This window comes from Melanotaenia boesemani, chromosome 7, assembly GCF_017639745.1.
Source record: "Melanotaenia boesemani isolate fMelBoe1 chromosome 7, fMelBoe1.pri, whole genome shotgun sequence".
NCBI lineage: Eukaryota > Metazoa > Chordata > Actinopteri > Atheriniformes > Melanotaeniidae > Melanotaenia > Melanotaenia boesemani.
The window spans coordinates 35,708,853-35,726,590 of NC_055688.1; the positions used below are offsets into that span (position 1 = coordinate 35,708,853).

General features: G+C 37.3%; 1 protein-coding gene across 4 annotated transcripts in view; it reads right to left on the reverse strand.

The window, feature by feature from the left end:
- Positions 1 to 17,738, reverse strand: part of il1rapl2 (interleukin 1 receptor accessory protein-like 2) — a 494,907-nt gene that overhangs the window by 139,012 nt on the left and 338,157 nt on the right. For all 4 annotated transcript variants that reach the window (XM_041990452.1, XM_041990450.1, XM_041990449.1 and 1 more), the window contains exons 5-6: positions 15,101 to 15,287; positions 14,864 to 15,017 (exon numbers count right to left, since the gene is read on the reverse strand). In XM_041990452.1, the coding sequence (XP_041846386.1) occupies positions 14,864 to 15,017; positions 15,101 to 15,287 (341 nt within the window). The remainder of the gene's footprint in view (positions 1 to 14,863; positions 15,018 to 15,100; positions 15,288 to 17,738) is intronic.

A 17,738-nucleotide genomic window follows, 5' to 3' on the forward strand; every position in this document is an offset into this window, starting at 1 on the left:
CATTTCTTAAAAAATTGTGACTAATCAAGACACAATTACAGATGTTTTAATGTAAAAAAAAATGTTTTACGTATGTTAGGAGCGGGACTGTTTAATAAATCGGCCACTAAAACACATTTAGATAAAAAATCTTGAGACAAATATTGTTATGCAATTAAAATGCAATTATTTGAGATTAATTACAAAGCCCGCTCTACCCAATGAGCCAAGTCGCTTTGTGTATTTTTATCTACAAATTTTCCACAGTGCTTATATCACATTTGTGACATCATAGAAGTCTGATGTCCAACACGCTCCATTCATGAGAAGCATCTATGGAGAGAGAGAATTGTTCGGAAACAAATATTGTTCTATCCAAAACATTTACTAGAATTTGCACTGACTTCTCAGGTTTATCTTTTTTATCTATATTTTTCCTATAAGTTTTTTTATCTTGTATGGTAGATTTTATATAGGTACATATTTGATTGTTTGTCATTCTAATATGTTGCGAAATTTTGTAAGATATTGTAAGAAGGAGCCAGTCTTTGGAATGGCTCTTTGAAAGGAACGGCTCCTTAAGATCCGGTTCCCTTCAAAGATCCATAAATCCCATCTCTACTTCCAGCATCTGTACGATTTCTCCTCCCGGTTGCTCAGTGACAAACACTCGTGTCAACAGTTGGCAACAAATTGAAAACATTTTGGGCGTTGATGCCTCAAAAATACAACGTGACCAGTAGAACAACCTTTTCACTATTTTATATTTCACACACACACACACACGTACACACACACACACACACACACAAATATGTATACATATATATATATATATATATATATATATATATATATATATATATATGGGACTTAATTAAAAATTTTATCTAATCAATTAATCAATTACAGGTGTCTTGTAGCCTGAGGGTTGCCAGTTCGATGCTTGGCCTGTCAAGGTCATGTCGTGATGTCCCTGAGCAAGACGCCGAACCCCAAATTTGAGCGCCTTGCATGGCAGCTTCCGCCATCAGTGTGTGAATGTGTGTGAATGAGTGAATGTGATGTATGATGTAAAGCGCTTTGGGTATCATTCCAGGTACAGAAAAACATTATATAAATACAGACAATTTACCATAAAAAGAATGGCTCACAGCTGTGACTCAGTTCCCATTTCATTTAAAAGAGTCGTTCAAAAGAATCGATTAGTTCATGAACGTCACATCTCTAATCGGTAGTTGTGAACAAGGCCCGGGAGATAGCCATTGTGTTTACGTCAGACCTGTCGTATTCATGCTCATGTTTGGACACGTTACCTCGCGCCAACATGAGCAGGCTACATGCCAAACAAACGCTAGTACAGCATGGCAGCTATGATATGTTCGCGGACACGTCGCTAACAGCAAGTAAATCCCAGCCCTTAGAATGCATCAAAGTGTTACTGTGTTGATTATGTCCTAGTAGAAATAGCAATCATAAATTAATAGTTTTTAAACAGTACTGACAGAAAATTATAACATCAACGTGAACAATATTCACAATGATCACAATAATAAGAACAATAATAGTAATAACAATAATAATAACAGTAATGGTAGTAATTATGATATATGACTGTCAATAATCATAATAATAATAGTCATAATATGCTTATCCTTATGAAGAAATGCACTGTGAAATAGTTTTGTTTGGTAGAGAAATAATCTGGTATCTTTAGCTTATTGGCTGCATTACTTATAGTTAATTCCTTCCACCACTCGTATGGTTTTACTAATATCTTAACGTAGCTCTTAGCTTCATAGCTTCATACCTGAATCATTAATTAGTTTTATAGACAACGATTTCCAGTGAACCAGGACTTTTAGCAGAGTTGGACAATTTGGCCAAAAATATGATAATTATATTTGCTCTACCTACAGAAACATAAACTGACTCGAGTGGTTTTTATACAAAAATACTCTTTTTATTACTGTGGTATGCCACATCTTTTATTATTTATGTTGCTTGATTTAACTGCTCAGTACAATCCTAACCCATATAAGGGCTTTTACAACATTCAGTTTTAGAAATAGAAGTCAGAAGTAAAATTTATAACTAAAGAAGACAAAAATCTAAACTACCTGATTGTAAATGTGCTGAGAGCAATAAGGGGAAAGAAATGAAAGAGAAAAAATGAGACAAGGATACACCAGATAGAAAGTAACAGCATCAGCTGACAACTAGCTGCTACACCTGTAAGGAAACACAAAACCACCTGCAACGTTAAAAAAACAAACTGAAATAATCAGAAACACCAACGGAAGAAGACAAGCTGGAAAAACATCAGCAACACAAAGAAAAACGTGAACATGTTTGTGTTTAAACTCAGGACGGCACAGGGACTGGAACAGCATGCCTGGGGGCCCCGGGACCTGAAGACCAGCCAGCCCGCAACATGGACGACCACACATCCGCCCAGAGGGTGGAGTAGTTTATTCTTAAAGTAATCAACAGGCTTTTCTTCGTGTTCAGGATGAGAAGTCCCCAAATGGTGCTGTAACTTGTGAGAGACGCTGATATTTTGAGACGTACTGTGGTCTGTCTTCATTACCCAGCATTGACCGTTACCTGGTCACGCCCAGGGCGAGACATGCCTCCGCATGTTTTCTTGTCTTTTTCCAGGTTTTTGAAAAGTCTGTTTGTGCGTTGGTCCTTTCACAAATTTGTCAATGTTTTAATAGCAGTGCAGAAATGTTTTATTTGGACTTCCTGGCTTATTATCCTATCTCTGAATATAGCAGCCACATTGCTGATGAAAAAGACTCCTTATTGTGGACACACAAAGACTTACAGGTAAAGCAGGTAAACATGTTCCACAATGTGTATATAAGAGTGTGTGAGAGGAGAAAATGGTGTGCAGTGGAGGGAATATTACATTATGCTTAACATTATTCCAGTGAGGTTACAAACATTTTTGCACCCCAGTAAATTGCTGCCCTTCTCTTTGGTTCTCTCTCACACTGTATTTCTATCACACACACATTGATGTGCTGCAACACGGAAGTTGTCAGCGGTTAAATTTGGCCTGAATGCTGTGTGCTGTGCTAACACATATTCTACTTCGAAATGCTTCTGAAATATGGATGAGAATCTTTTTAAAAATGACTACAGGAGGAAAGAGAGTGAGAAAAAGAGAAGAAAGCAAAGAGATACGAGGTTTAACACTGAAAGGATTAAATATGCAGGAGGGGCATCGCAGACAAATAAGTTTGAAAAATAAATATTAATGATTTGCTCAGAAATTTAGCACTAACAGACACCTGACTAGTGCCAGGTATATAATATGCATAATGCAGAACATATCATATTTGATACATACAAATTACTGAGATTTTTACCCTATTTTATGGTAAAACTTTTCTCATAACCCCATTGTTTTAGTAGTTTCACATATTGTTAAAAAAGAAAAAAAACAGACTTTTCTCCTCATTATTTCTTGGTTTGGGCTCATATACATGAACATTTTAAGCTTTTTTTGTTTTTTTAATTATACAAGTTTTGTGCCTTGTCTTAACACCTACAGTAAGTGTGTTTCTGGTTCATACATGTTTACATGTTTTCTGTTGAAACAGAAGTAAAAAAAGTTGCCTGTCTCTCCCTGAAAAGTCTTTTTACTCAGATTGTTCAGTTTCAGTGGACCAGTAAGAGTTTCACATCAAGTGTTTCACTGGACACAAAGTAGGCATAAATGACAAATATTATCTATAACATTATAATTTTGCTAGTTATGGTACAGATTTTAATACATAGAGGATTTACAGTTTATGAAAGATCATATACAAACATTATATTTGATTTCACGAGGACTTCTGTGCAACTAGGCCTGCATTTTGTTCCACAGTTTGTATCTTGGAAATGGGTTAGAAGTTGTCAGCTTTAGTTTTGAATAATGTATGTTTGATGAAGTGGAAGTGGCATTTAATAACCCGTGTGAGTGTTTTGTCTAACACCTCTACAGGCTCATTCGCAGTCCAAAGTGATCCATAAACCCTACATGAAGTCAGGTAAGCTTAAACCTGTGCTCTCCCCCGTACACTGTAATGCACCAATAGACCGTACTGACAGCTACTATTCGCTTCTCTTAAGATTCCTGAATCAAAGAAAGAGTTAATTAGTTCACTCACTGATGACAGCAAATGGCAATTTAAACCAACCAGCTATTCTGATGGGAAAAATTAGCATGAACAGGATACAAGATAGCTTAGAAAATACTACTAGCAGGTATAGTGATTCAAAATTTATAGCTGGTATGGCAAAATGCATTATTTACATCAGCAGCTCACTGCATATCACACATGGGCAGGCACATTGCTTCTGATTTTGCTGAGCAGACATGCAAAAGGTACCTGCCCACACAATCCAGCTGAGGTCTATTTAAGCAAGATAAGTGAAAATGCATGTGGGCTGGTGGCACAACAGACCCTGATGGTGGTGGGTCTCTGTAGTGCTGTTAAACTTTTTTAAAAATACTTATATTACAGCATAATATATATATTCTGTAATGATCCATTGCCAAATTTGGACCTTGTGTTGGTTCTGGCCTTTCGTTGCTTGTAATGTCAGGTCCAAACCAGCTGTCCACATTATAGTATATAACACTTGTAAAAAAATGATCCACTCAGCATTGGATCCATCCTCATTGAGTTTAAATGTGCACCTCACAGGCACATACCAGGCAGAGCTGTGGAGCGGGAGCTCCTGAAGGCAGCTCGGGGCTGGTGGCTCTCTTCACTCTGAGACATGAAAGATATAAACCCAAATGGGAGATTCTGTTCTAGCTTTCCTCCTGACTTTCAAAAACAAACAAATAAATAAATCCTTTAAAAATACCCTTTCCTTATTATAAAAGAGTGTAATTTTACTTGCTGGCATTTTCATGTAAGAGAAAACGTGAATTTTGTGGCTATAAAAATTAAAGACATAGACTCTTTGAGCTTAATTTGGTTTCATTAAATCACCATATTTAGTTATCTACAACTGTGTGTTAAATTTTTTAACTAATGCGTGGTTTAAAATAATTTGACAACTATTTAAAACCTACACTTCAAGGATTGTGGCAAAAAATATGTGTTAAAAATGTTTTTTAGACATCCTTTTGAACTTTATGATGGCAACACAAACTGGAAAAGTTGTGTTTCAGATATGGTTGGGTTTAATAACATCCCCAGACAAACGGAGTATTTCAGAAGTAATACAGTGTTCCAGTAATTCTGAGTTCCTGAAAATAGATGATATTATTACTTGGCGACTGATGCATCAATACAGAACATTGGACACCTCCAAGAGAGCACAGCCATCTTGGAATCTGGAATCTCAGGGTCTTCTGCAAGTTACAAGCCCTCCATCTGGAAAAACTACGTCACTTCATCAGTGCTTGAAAAATTCCTTAAAAAAACGACCTCAGAAGACAGCTGGGATGCTGGGATGCATCTATAGTCTATAATGTTTTTCCTTTACATGGTGCGAGACGGAATAGCTTGATTTGGGTTGTAGACTTTCTTTTGTTCTGCTAGAAGTAGGACCATCTCGCTGTGGTTGGGATGTTATACTGACCATCATAGCAGCACTACCTGGAACGTCCAACGACAATTAACTTCAGAGTTAAAAATGCTAAACTTGATGCTGGACGTGGCTGTTTTCCACTTACGGAAGACATAGTTTGTCTCAGCAAAGGAAGATAACAAAAAAGTTTTTGAAAGATTTCATTCCAATTCAAAGAGCACACTTTAAAAAACTAACTAACTAACTAACTAAACTAATAAAAGCACTATCACACCGCAGTGTCATACTATAACATACCTACTAGAAAACATAAAAGGAGGCCTTTCAAGAGTTTCTGTGCAAACAAAACATTGCCTCTGAACAGTGAGCCACTCAGCAATTATTTTGCCCCCAAAACATAATTATAAAAACAATTAGTTGGTTTAGGAACATAATTTCTTGAAAAATGGCAAGTACTTACCTCTATAATGCAAATGTTTCACAATGAGTCTACCTAGGATATCCTTGGGCTAAAACAGAACAGCATGACAAACACAACAGCTTTCCCACCTTAACAAAGTATACACTTCCCCCTGGTACAGCAGGTAATTAGAGGGTTGCAAATATTCAAGAAGAAGAGAGAAACTTTGAATGAGGTACACCAAGAGTGTGAAATTTACCACACATTCTCCCAGTTGCATTTTCAAGTGGATTTCCAACCCTTTTATTTCAGCTAAGTGTATTTAGCTGGAATAATCATCATAGCCAAAAGCAGATCTCCAGGCCTTGTCTGTGTTTTTACTTTATTCTCAATTTAAGGTTAAAAATGTAATGATAAAATATGCTGCCAAGAGACACAGACCTACCTACAGGATCAACAACTGAGATGTTTAGCCAAGGCTTGGCATGCAATGGTGGATGATGGCTAGTTTCATTACACATTGTTCACAGCAAAGGCATGCAATTAAAAAAATCAGTTCCATGGCAGTTAGTTCCTCACACATCTACAGCTAATCACACAGAAATTAATACCTGCACTCATACCTGCAGAAACTCTGTTTGGTTCATAGTATTGGCCCCATGCTTGGCTTGTATAAAGACAGCCAACAGAATAAATGATAGAAACATCAATGGATGAAGTGAAATGAAGGGAAAAAGCTGAAAAACTAAACATAATCTGACAGATCTGCTGGATTCCTAAGCAGGGAAAGATAAACTGGCTCCACAGCAGTCGGCATGTGCAGCATCCAGATGACACAGATTTACACAGACTCATGAAGCATGGTTCATTCATGCTTCTACTGCTTCAGTGAGCTTCTCCATCCCCATATGTTAGACTGCTGCCCTGCTTATTGAGTTAACTTGTCTGATAGAGACAAGAGAAAGAAACATGGCTGTAACAGCTGGAACAAACCTTAGAAGTTAACATAAAACTTTTTTAAGCTCAGCTTCTCTGTAAGGTCTTATATCCAAAATAGTTTAACTTTTAAACTGAATGTCTATTTAATGTTAGACATGTTCAGATGCATGGAAAAACTTGTTTTTAGATAACTTTATTAGCTAACTATTTTTATAGCAAACTTGTTTTAATGGCACTATGTATAAATGGAATCTCATTTATGGCATATTTAGTTAATTAAATATTTGTATATGTTTATCTATTTTATTTATTTATTTACTGGCATTAGATCAATCCCTAAAATGACACACCGAACTACTCATGTACAATTTCAAGACAGGGTGCTACCATGTCATACTACCTTCCACACAACATGACATGAAAATAATTTAACATTTCATGAGATCAGGCTGCTTCTGAAGTATTTCCCTGGAATGAGCAGAGTGTCAAAAGTGTGTCTCTCAGCAGGCCCGCCCTGAGATTCTGCCGGAGGTTTTTCCTTTCTGTTAAAAGAGAGTTTATTCCTCTGTTGCTGGCTGCCTCGAGCATGCTCAGGATGGGGGACTGAATCAAAAATGAGATTTGATGCAATCTGTTGGTTTCCTTAGATAAGCTATGAGCACAGTTATTATAAACTGGACTAATGTAGATTTGTTTTAATTGGATCACAATGAATTGGCTTGAATTGATCATGCCTGTAAAGTGCCCTGAGATGACTTTGTTGTGAATTGACACTATACAAATAAAGCTGAACTTAACTGAATTAAAGGTTATCAAAAATGTACTTCTCTACGAAAAGTACGGTTTGTTTGGAGTAATGTGAATGCATAGTCACATGCTGGTGTAGACCAAGGAAACAAACTCTGGTCCACTTAAAAACAGGGAGTCTCACTTCACTTAAAAGTGAATCCTGGTGTAGTTTGCTTACATTGTGAAACCAAATGGACCATCCAGCGACCCAAAGAAAGGAAGTGACATAGGACCCGTCATGGTGCAACATGCTGGATATCTCGCCGCCTCTTCTGCTGCTCATTCTGAACAGATTTTTGTTAGAGCTGCATTAGGCTTGAACACCAACATGCAAACAGAAAACAAAAGACTTATATATATTTTTTTTACATTTTTTGTTGTTTTATTGTTTACTTGTTGTAAACAAGATGTTTTAATTTCTGGCCAATCAATGAGTAGGATTTTCTTTCTTTTTTTTTCTTTTTTGGTCAGCTGTCATTTTGGAGGAATAATCCGACAGTGATTATAAATTAAACAGTCAAAATAACAAATATTAAAGTCAAGCTTTTATCCTTTAAGGAAACTGGCAAAGGTTTAATCTTTTCTTTCTAGGCAGCAGTAGAAGACCGTAATCCAGGGATCCCCAATCCTTGTCCTTGAGAGATATGTCCCGCAGGTTTTAAAAGTTTCCCTGTACAACACACCTGACTTAAATCAATGAGTAACTGGTAAACTTGTCTGAGTCTGAATCAGGTGTTCTGCAGCAGGGAAACATAAAACCTGCAGAACAGATCCCTGAGTAACCCATGCCTTCATAGCATCATGGCTGAATGACTGTAATTTTCTATACCTTAGAGTAAGTCAGTTCCTACTCGCACGTCTGCAGCTGGTTCAAAAAGCCACTGCACAGTTTTTCCCATAAAAAGAAAGCACATAACTGGTTTTATTCCACTGGCTGCCTTTGCACTTTAGAGTAGCGGTGGACGGATTGATCTAAACATCGATAATATTGATACCAACATTGGTATCAATATCAATTGATATTAGTGTGATGGCATCCATACTTTGATGTAAGGCTTGAAAACTGCCAAAATCTTCATGATTAAGGAGGATGAAGTGTTTTTTGGTGGGTTCAGTTCACTTCCATGTTGAGACACCTGCGTGTATAAATTCAGCCTCTCGAACCAGGATAATGCCAAACTTGGATTTTTAATTCCACAGATTAAACTCTTTGTATTAACAAAAAAATTTGGACTGCCCTAATAAAAAGTAAAGATTGGATTATCAAAGATACTAGACCTTTATCTTGCAGTATAGCACATCCCTACTTTATTTGGGGTGAGGGGGCATTCGGCCCGATGCGGCTGCTGGCCTCAGTCCTGTCAGGGATTGTGCATGGTGCCTGCTGGGGGGCTCTGGCTGGGGCCTTCCTCTGCCGCCCTTTTGGTGGGTCCGAGGTGGTCTTCGTGGTGGGGTGGCTTGGGTTTTGTGCTCCAGGACTGCTGCTGGTGGCCTGGGTCTCTAGGCCACCCTAGTCTGCCTCTAGCCTCCGTGGAGGTGTGGTCACATTTGCAGGAGCTCACTCATCTCTGATCACGTCTCATTCCTCATCCTCTGCATGCTGACACAGTCACTGAGTCGTCCATTGGGTTTATTACTTATTACTTATTTATTAATCTTTATTATCACTAAGCGATATCTTTGTTTAGTGTTTTTTGTGTGTTTCTGGTACTTCGGTTGTTGTGATACATGTTTGTTTTTTTGTTTTTTTTTGTAGTTATCTTGGTTATTTTTTAGAAACTCCTGATGATTGTCAGCTTAGTTTACCTGTAAGAGCTGTAGGAAATTATCTGTTTTGTTTCTTTACAGGTGTAGCAGTTGGTTGTCTGGTGTTAGGTTGGATTGAAGGTTGTTGTGTCTATCTTCTGTATTTCTGTCTCTTTTTTCTTATTTCCACTTTTCCTTTCACTTCTCTTCACTATTCTCCTTATTTTTCTGTCCCATCTGGGCAGGTCCAGCAAGATTATATAAATTCCATAATTCAAAATTAATGAATGAATGTATAAATAAATAAATAAATAAATTCAAGAGGAGCCTTATACCCATCAAGCTCCTCTTGGCAAAGCAAATTTGTTCGCCACAACACAGCAGCCAGACCATCATTCTGCAGCCAGAACAAGTTAACAGTACCTGGGCAGAACAAGTTAAAAAAAAAAGAAAAAGACCTAAAAACCTAAATTATGGAAGGGCCTACCTTTGCACACTCCATCTGTTTTACTACTTTTGTTTCTTACTAATTTGATTTGTTCTATGCTGTGATTTCAAATTTGTTTTATGCTTTTATTGTATTTATTGCAGATGTGCAGCACTTTGTTTCAGATGTTAAAGCTCTTTATGAATAAAGTGATGGTGATGATGAAGGTGCAAAGACTGTATTTTAGAATTCCCCGCCCAATCAAACCAAGCACATCGGATTATTTTGGTGTGAGTGGGCTATGACACAGTGGGTCAGGACTGGGAAACACTTCTCTAGGACCTTTTCAAAGCATCATGAAATGTAATTTTCTCTAACACGCTTTTTGCTACAACATAGGTCACACTTGTGCCATCAGGTTTCTGGACAACATTAACAAAAAGCATCGTTTTTGCTATTTATTTCTTACAACACAGTATAGTTCAAGATCTGTTTTTTATTCCAGTGCTGTGCATTAATTGTAGCCTAAGATATGTTCCAATATGACAACCACAGATGGGAATCAAAGCAAATCATTTCCCATATGAGCCGAAACAGTATGCAATAAATGCACAGTGAGAAGATGTAGGAGAAAAGCAATGATTTCTTATGCTGTCCTCCTCCAGGAGAATAGATGGAGGCAACTCAGGCAATGTGGTGGTGAATAATTCCTTGAAAAATGAAGCAGTGCCTGTTCATGTCAGCTCTACTTTACAAGAGGTAGCTGTATATCCAAACCACAGCACAAAGTGCCAGATGGAAGAAGCACTGACTTTAAATTCAGGATTCACAACCCGAGACCAAATGTAGCACTAAAAGCAATAGAGCACACTAAAAAAAAAAAAACGTTCAGGCTGTATCTGCATTCACACAGTGCTTATCGTGGCACATCCCATCACTGTATGTCAGTCAAGAAATCAGTCACAGTGTGTGTTATTATCTGTTGTCTGAGAGAGCAAACACTGCAAACAGATATGTGAACATAAGCCAAGTGAAGGCTAATGTGTTAAAAGAATGAGCAGAGTATCTTATTTCTCATAGACACTTACAAGATACTGCACATAGCAAAACAGAAAGATCGAGTTAAGATGTTTACGTAAAATCAAGGACAGCCATCCTCCCCCTGAAACTACAAACTCACAATAAAACAAAGAGCATCAGTTCATAACAGCAGAGTGCAGATGTTACTGCCGAGTCAAAGTAAAGTCAAAAGTCACTGAAGCTTAAAATATTCTATATTTAATGTGGGAAAAAGGCAGGAGGACCCAAATTAGAAAACGGTGCCAAGGATGTAGAATCTACTCAACTCTTTTTAGGCTATATTTGTATAGTAGACTCAAGGAAACTTTAAAAGTGCTGCCGTAATGATGAATGATGCACTGCTGAGTCTAGGCATCTGTCAAAATAATGAATGCTCTGTAGTCAAGAGATCTCTTATAAATTAATAGCAGACAGAACATGTTCATATGTTTAAGTCCTCAGTTTCGCTGAGGGTGGCTAGTTCACCACAAACCCACGAGTTTTTCCCCTTAGTTCTATGCTTCTTTAAAAATAGCGACTGAATTTCTCACCAGATCTTTTAACATACTACTTGTATGTTTCTTCCTCAATTCATAACTTTGTTCTACCAAACAGTAGTTGACAGACCCCATCTTTTCCCTTGTCTGCACAAATTCCATCACATTCCATTACATCCAGTCAGAACCAATCTTGTCCAAGCCCATCCCATTCTAGGTTCACCTCAACGGCATGCAAAGGAAAGAAAAATTAAATGCTTTGTTGGTATTAGTTATGCCTCATTGACTAGCATTAAATATGTGCCTACATTATTTGGGTCTTGCCATGAAGCTCAGACAAACCCTTGCAGATAGGGTTACTCACTCTTTTAGAAATGTTGTATTGACAGAATAACCAATCATTTGGTCAAACAACACAATGCAGCTCATCCAGGAGTAACTGAGCTTACCAGATGGCTAGAAATATGGGTGTCATAGTCAACTTTGATCCCACAACACTGCCCATGCACTTTGTGCAAACATTACAAATAGAAAGGGTTTAGGACATAACTTAGTTTGTTAGGCATCAAAAATGCTCTAAATTCCAGAAACTTTACAAATAAGCATAAAGTGTGCATGTAATCATCTGCTGTTACCTGTGTACTGTGTGCAGATAATTGAGTGATTAAGACCAATCTTGTGAGCTTACATAGAATTATTGAAGAGTTGTGTGTGTGTGTGTGTGTGTGTGTGTAACCTTGTCTGGTGTCTCTTTGCAGATTAAAACTTGGAGAAGTTTGATCATTCGTTCTGACACATGCATTAGGAGATGTATATCGTGTATGTATAAGATTCTAATCCAGTAAATGAAGGTCGTCCAAAGCTGAGTTTGTTTAAAGTAGATAATAAAAATTTTGAGTTAACTTGATCAAAAACTTTTTCTACATCCAAAGAAACTATTTTTGTTTCCAACTTGTTATTGATAGAATAATCTATTAGCATGATTAGCATGTTAGTGGAGGTATCTGAACATAAATATGCTCTCATGAAGTATCATGAGGCAGAACATCACGAGGCGCCTGTCAACCAAACTCAGGATATAAACCAGAAATGGAAAAAATATATCCTACTGATATTTCTGGATTCTGACCCATTTCAGTGTACTGACAACAGATATTTCCAGACATGACCGCAGGTCATATTTAGAGCTTGTATATGACAGAAATAAGACACATCTGGTATTCAGACACAATATATGTCCTCATGCAGTATATTAACAGATATGTCTCTGGAATTTTCAGATATTTGAGGAAGTATCACCTACAAATATCTATGGAATCTGGCCCTTTTCATGCAGTGATGTCTGCCCTTTATAAAGCCTGTTTAGTCTTCATATATAAAAAGAGGAATTATTTTCACTAACTTTCCAGCTAAAGCTTTGCAGATAATTTTGAGGTCAGCGGGGAAATGGGGCGGTAGCTAGATGGAAGTGTGGGACCTTTGCCTGGCTTTACAACTAGGATAATGTTAGTAGAGTTCATGTTTGGAGGTAAAATGTAGGTGCCAGTGAACTCAGCTGGGCAGTTGTCTGGTCCTGGGGCTGTTTTACAGGACATGTTTAAGGGATTCATGTAGCTCTTCCACTGTGAGAATATTCTAAAGCCGTGACTTGTTCCTGCTGTAATTTTGAAAGATTTATGTAATTAAGGAAGTTATGTGATATCATTGTCCAATGGATCTAGTTGGGATAAATACAGGGTTTTGTAAAAGTCTCTTAAAGTGTTATTTATTGCATCGAGGTCATGCATGAAAGTTCCTGCTGAATCTTTCATTACCATACTGGATATTTTGGAGCAATAGACACAGAAAGAATTTACTGTCTGTTGTGGAAACTGATTTGGTTGCATTTTGGCAAGAAAGGCCAAGCTTCAGTGATGTTTTTTGTTTACAGAATTATAATAGGCTGGAGTGTTATTAGTTCTTCAACAATGAGGGAAGTAAAACAAAATTCTTTACCAGGAACTACTTGTATGATAAACTCTGAAAAACACTGGTCAAAAAATGCACAAATACCCAGTAACATCTGGACTTCAAGTGCAATGTGAAGATGTTCAGCTGGTGTTTGATCCAGCATCAAGTAGCTGAAGAAGACGCAGTTTTGTTTTTGTATTTTTTCAATACGCTCCAGTTTGGCTTAGCACACACAAGATCTGGGTGTACATGTTAACTTTTACTGAGAATGAAAACAAAAATGGTCACAGATCACATTTTCTTCCAAATAACAAATATCTAAAAACCATAACAGCAGCAATTCATTCTAATGACAGATTTCTTTTTCCTTATTAAAAAAAAACAACAACAACAACAAAAAAAACAAAACAAAACAAAAAAAACAAAAAAAAAAAAAACATCAAGACAGCTGCAGGGCTACCGTCCCCATTCCAGTCAAAGCTAGTGAACTACCCTAATTATCTCAGAGTCATGATTATAGATGATTATCATCAGACACAGCCTACTTGTCATGTTATACACCTGTTCATTGGAGGTAGTGGTAACCTGGTCCAGTTTGCTGCAGACTTCAGAGCATTGATGGCAACCTTGCTACTACATTGTAAAACTTTGATTAGCTTGTTTTAGCAGGTGCAAACATTAAAAAACTCAATTAAGTATGTTCTGTTGCTTTCTCAGATAATGTAACTGTCTGGAGTTAAGTCTGTTGATGGAGCAGATCTTGTCATGTATGATCCTCAACAGAGATAAGTTGTGTAGTAAACATACTTAGACTTCAAAGCTTCCAATCAGAGGAGGCCAATGTGTAGGCTGAACAACACAACAACCCAAGGCCATTGAAAATGTTGTATGGTTAACTCGGTGGGGCAGCACAGTATATAGAAAATGTATTGTTATTGTAAAATTAAAAATACAGATCAAAAAGACAGTTGGACTCAAAATAGGAAAATCACATGCATCCCTATTAATAAGGGATGCATTCAACAAGGGGAGCAGAAATGGTCCTGCAGTCTTCATTATTAGCATTGTAGAGTTTGGCTTCATATTTATCATATTTTAAATGTAAAATTCAACAATTAGTTTCGTTTCTTAGTTTTATGCAGCCCTAGAACTTGACATTCATTCATGTCCTTTTTGTTCTCCATCAGAATCACACATTGTCAATATGTAGCAATAAAGAGCTGCTGTTTGACTGTCCCTGAAGTCCTGCAGTCCCTGTGACCCACATACAGCAGAAGTCAGATCCTTTGCATTAATTTATCATAATTTCCCTCATTCAGCTGAGCTCTGTCCTCCTTTATCCACTGGATTCGTTGCTATGCTCAGCTCTCAGTGCATCCTATTATTCCGTTTTATAAAGACTTTTTTTCTGGACACATCCATCATTATCCAAACAGCATTTGTGATGCAAGTTCCATCAAATATGTACACGATTTGACTTTCCAAATGCATCCTTCAACATAGTTTTTAGCCATCCAGGTGTGCATGATTTCCTACCTGTGACTTTAAGTTCGGTTGTCCGTCGTACCAGTCTGGATCCATACTGTAATTCACAGGTATAATTTCCCCCGTCACCCTCCTCTATCTCAGGAATCCAAATATTCGTGGTGTTAATGACGACGGAGCTCCTCCATTCAACCCGTTCACACTCCTGGCAGAAGATAAAGAGCGATATGATTCAGATAGAACAACCTACAGATGACTTCTCATTTGTTTTTAGGGATTGTGTCGTACCTTATACCAGGTCATCTGGGGTTGTTTGTATGGAGCCAAATAGTCTTCTATATCAGGACAGTTGATCATTTTGCCATGGGTCACTTCAGCTTTTTCAAGATGACGGATTTTGTTGCTAAAGCATTTCCCCTCATCACTTTCCTCCACCGTCATCAACATGGACACTTTCATACAGTAAGTCGAGTTCCTACACAAAACACAACATAAGAAAAATGTTAACATTACCCTAACCAATACTAAGAAACTAAGTGATGCAGCTCTGACAAACATATCACACACACACACACACACACACACATATATATATATATATATATATATATATATATAAATACATGGCATGATAAACAAGAATAACTAAAATTTAAGACCAACTTCTTACACCAGGTTCTTCATTCATTGAGGCTTAATAACATTTTTTCATTGTTCTGAAATCATGAGAGACTGAAACTTCAGTTTTAGATGTAAACTACTTGACATCACAAAATAACACAATCTGTCAGCATTTCCAAGTGGAGTCAAGCACCCTCAAATCAACACGAATGGCTTTGTTTTGAACAGATTTGTTTATCCGTCCACTGGTTAGTCACAACAATGACATGAGTCATTCCACCGTTTGTCCAACACCGACACCGTGTCCGTCTAAGAGCCAGTTTCATGGTGAGGAAACTGTACAGACCCCCAAACATTGTTTTGTTGTGGGTGTTTGGTGAAAATTATGTGTTTCCATGACGTCAGTGAAGTAACCAGCATGTAGAAATTACATCCTCTAAAATACATGAAACACACATTGTTTTATGAGAAAAGAAACTCTGAAAGTGAACTTTTTCAGGCAATATTTAAACAAAAGTGTTTTTTGTTTTTTCACGTTTTTTATTATTACTCATGGCATTTTTTTTTCATCCCTGTCAAGATCCATCTGGTACCGTAACAATTAATTACTAGTACTTGTTTTGACTAAATCAGGTAAAATATATCAAATATTTCATATGCACTGAAGTCCAAGTCTAGAATTATAATTCAACTTTTAAATAAAAAAATGAATTCATGAGGAAAAATAAATTAGACAGCCCACATGAAAAAGATTCCTTCATATCTGCTTTTAGCGTTTCCTCTCCAGCTGCAGGAAGATAAGTTAAATTGATCTGCAGACTCACTGTTCTTCATGTGCCCTTCAGCTGTTCATCGTAAATTCTGACCTGTAAACTCCTGTAAGTTTAAACCAACTCATCTCTCTGCGTGTCAAACAGTATTCAACCACATAATAAACTCTACTGTAGAGTTTAGACAACCAGAGGTAAAAGGTCTACCAGATGTAGTATTTAGTTTTGAGCAGGTCTGAAAGTGTTCAAGTGATTTTATGAACAAAAAGTATAAAAAAACACTGATGACTTTATAGCAGTTTTGTGAATATGTGAACGCTTGTGAATGTACATGAGAGTCCAGAGGGGTTTTCTGGCATTGCATGAAAAATACAAATGGAACCAAAGCAATTTTTTGCCAGTCTTATATATAATATATGTAAGTGTCACCAAAGAGCCATTATTTTAATATTTGTTATATGGAAAATAATTAAATTTTTAGTAAGGAATAGGACAGTAATTCAAATATCCAGAATAGTATTTAAAAGCTTAGAATCCTACAAATGAATGAATGTTTGGAATTTTTAAGCAGTACGGACATAGTTTAAATGATTTATGAACAAAAAAGCATATTTGATAATGAAAGATGATTTTATATTCATTTTTGCGTGGACAGTTTTAACTACGATGGTCACCAGAGGGTACGACATTTGAGGAGGGCACAAGACTTAAGCTAACTTTCATTAGCTTTGTATCGAGGAGACAACTTTGGTATGATCACTCCTCATGCTATGTTTTAGTTTTATCGCTGGGGAAATGATTGAACATCAATCTGTTTACCACAAATGAATGAATGAATGAATGAATGAATGAATGAATGTGAATGAATGAATGAATGAATGAATGAATGAATGAATGAATTAATGAATGAATTAATGAATGAATGAATGAATGAACGATTGATTGATCCACCTTAACTGTTTCTTTCATTGTAAAGTGATGCTCTGACTAAAACAACAGTAAAAAAGGCAGAAAGTGATTCCTCGACCTACGTCATTCTGTAAGATCACATACAAAGGGTGAGGGTGAGCCCCTACACATCCACGGCCCTCAGCTTCAGCACTGGCTTCCTGCAGGGCTGTGTGCTGAGTCCACTCTATATCCTCTACACCCACGACTGCACCGCCACCCACCACAGCAACTCCATCATCAAATGCACTGATGATACCTCCATGGTGGGTCTCATCTTAAGGGGAGATGACTCTGCCTACAGGAACGAGGTGGAGCAGCTGACGGTGTGGTGCAGGGAAAACAGCTGGTTCCTCAACACAGCAAAAACCAGAGAGCTGGGGGTGAACTTTAGAAAAAAGAAGGGGACTGTGTAGAGATAGTGGCAGACTTCGTGGGAGTTTAAGGAGACGCAAACACCTCTGTGCTGGCAAAAACGGCCCAGCAGACACTGTTCTTCTCGTGTATCCTCAAGAGTAATAATATCACTTTGAGATTGCTGGTGTCATTTTACTGCTGCTCCATGGAAATCATTTTAACGTGTATGT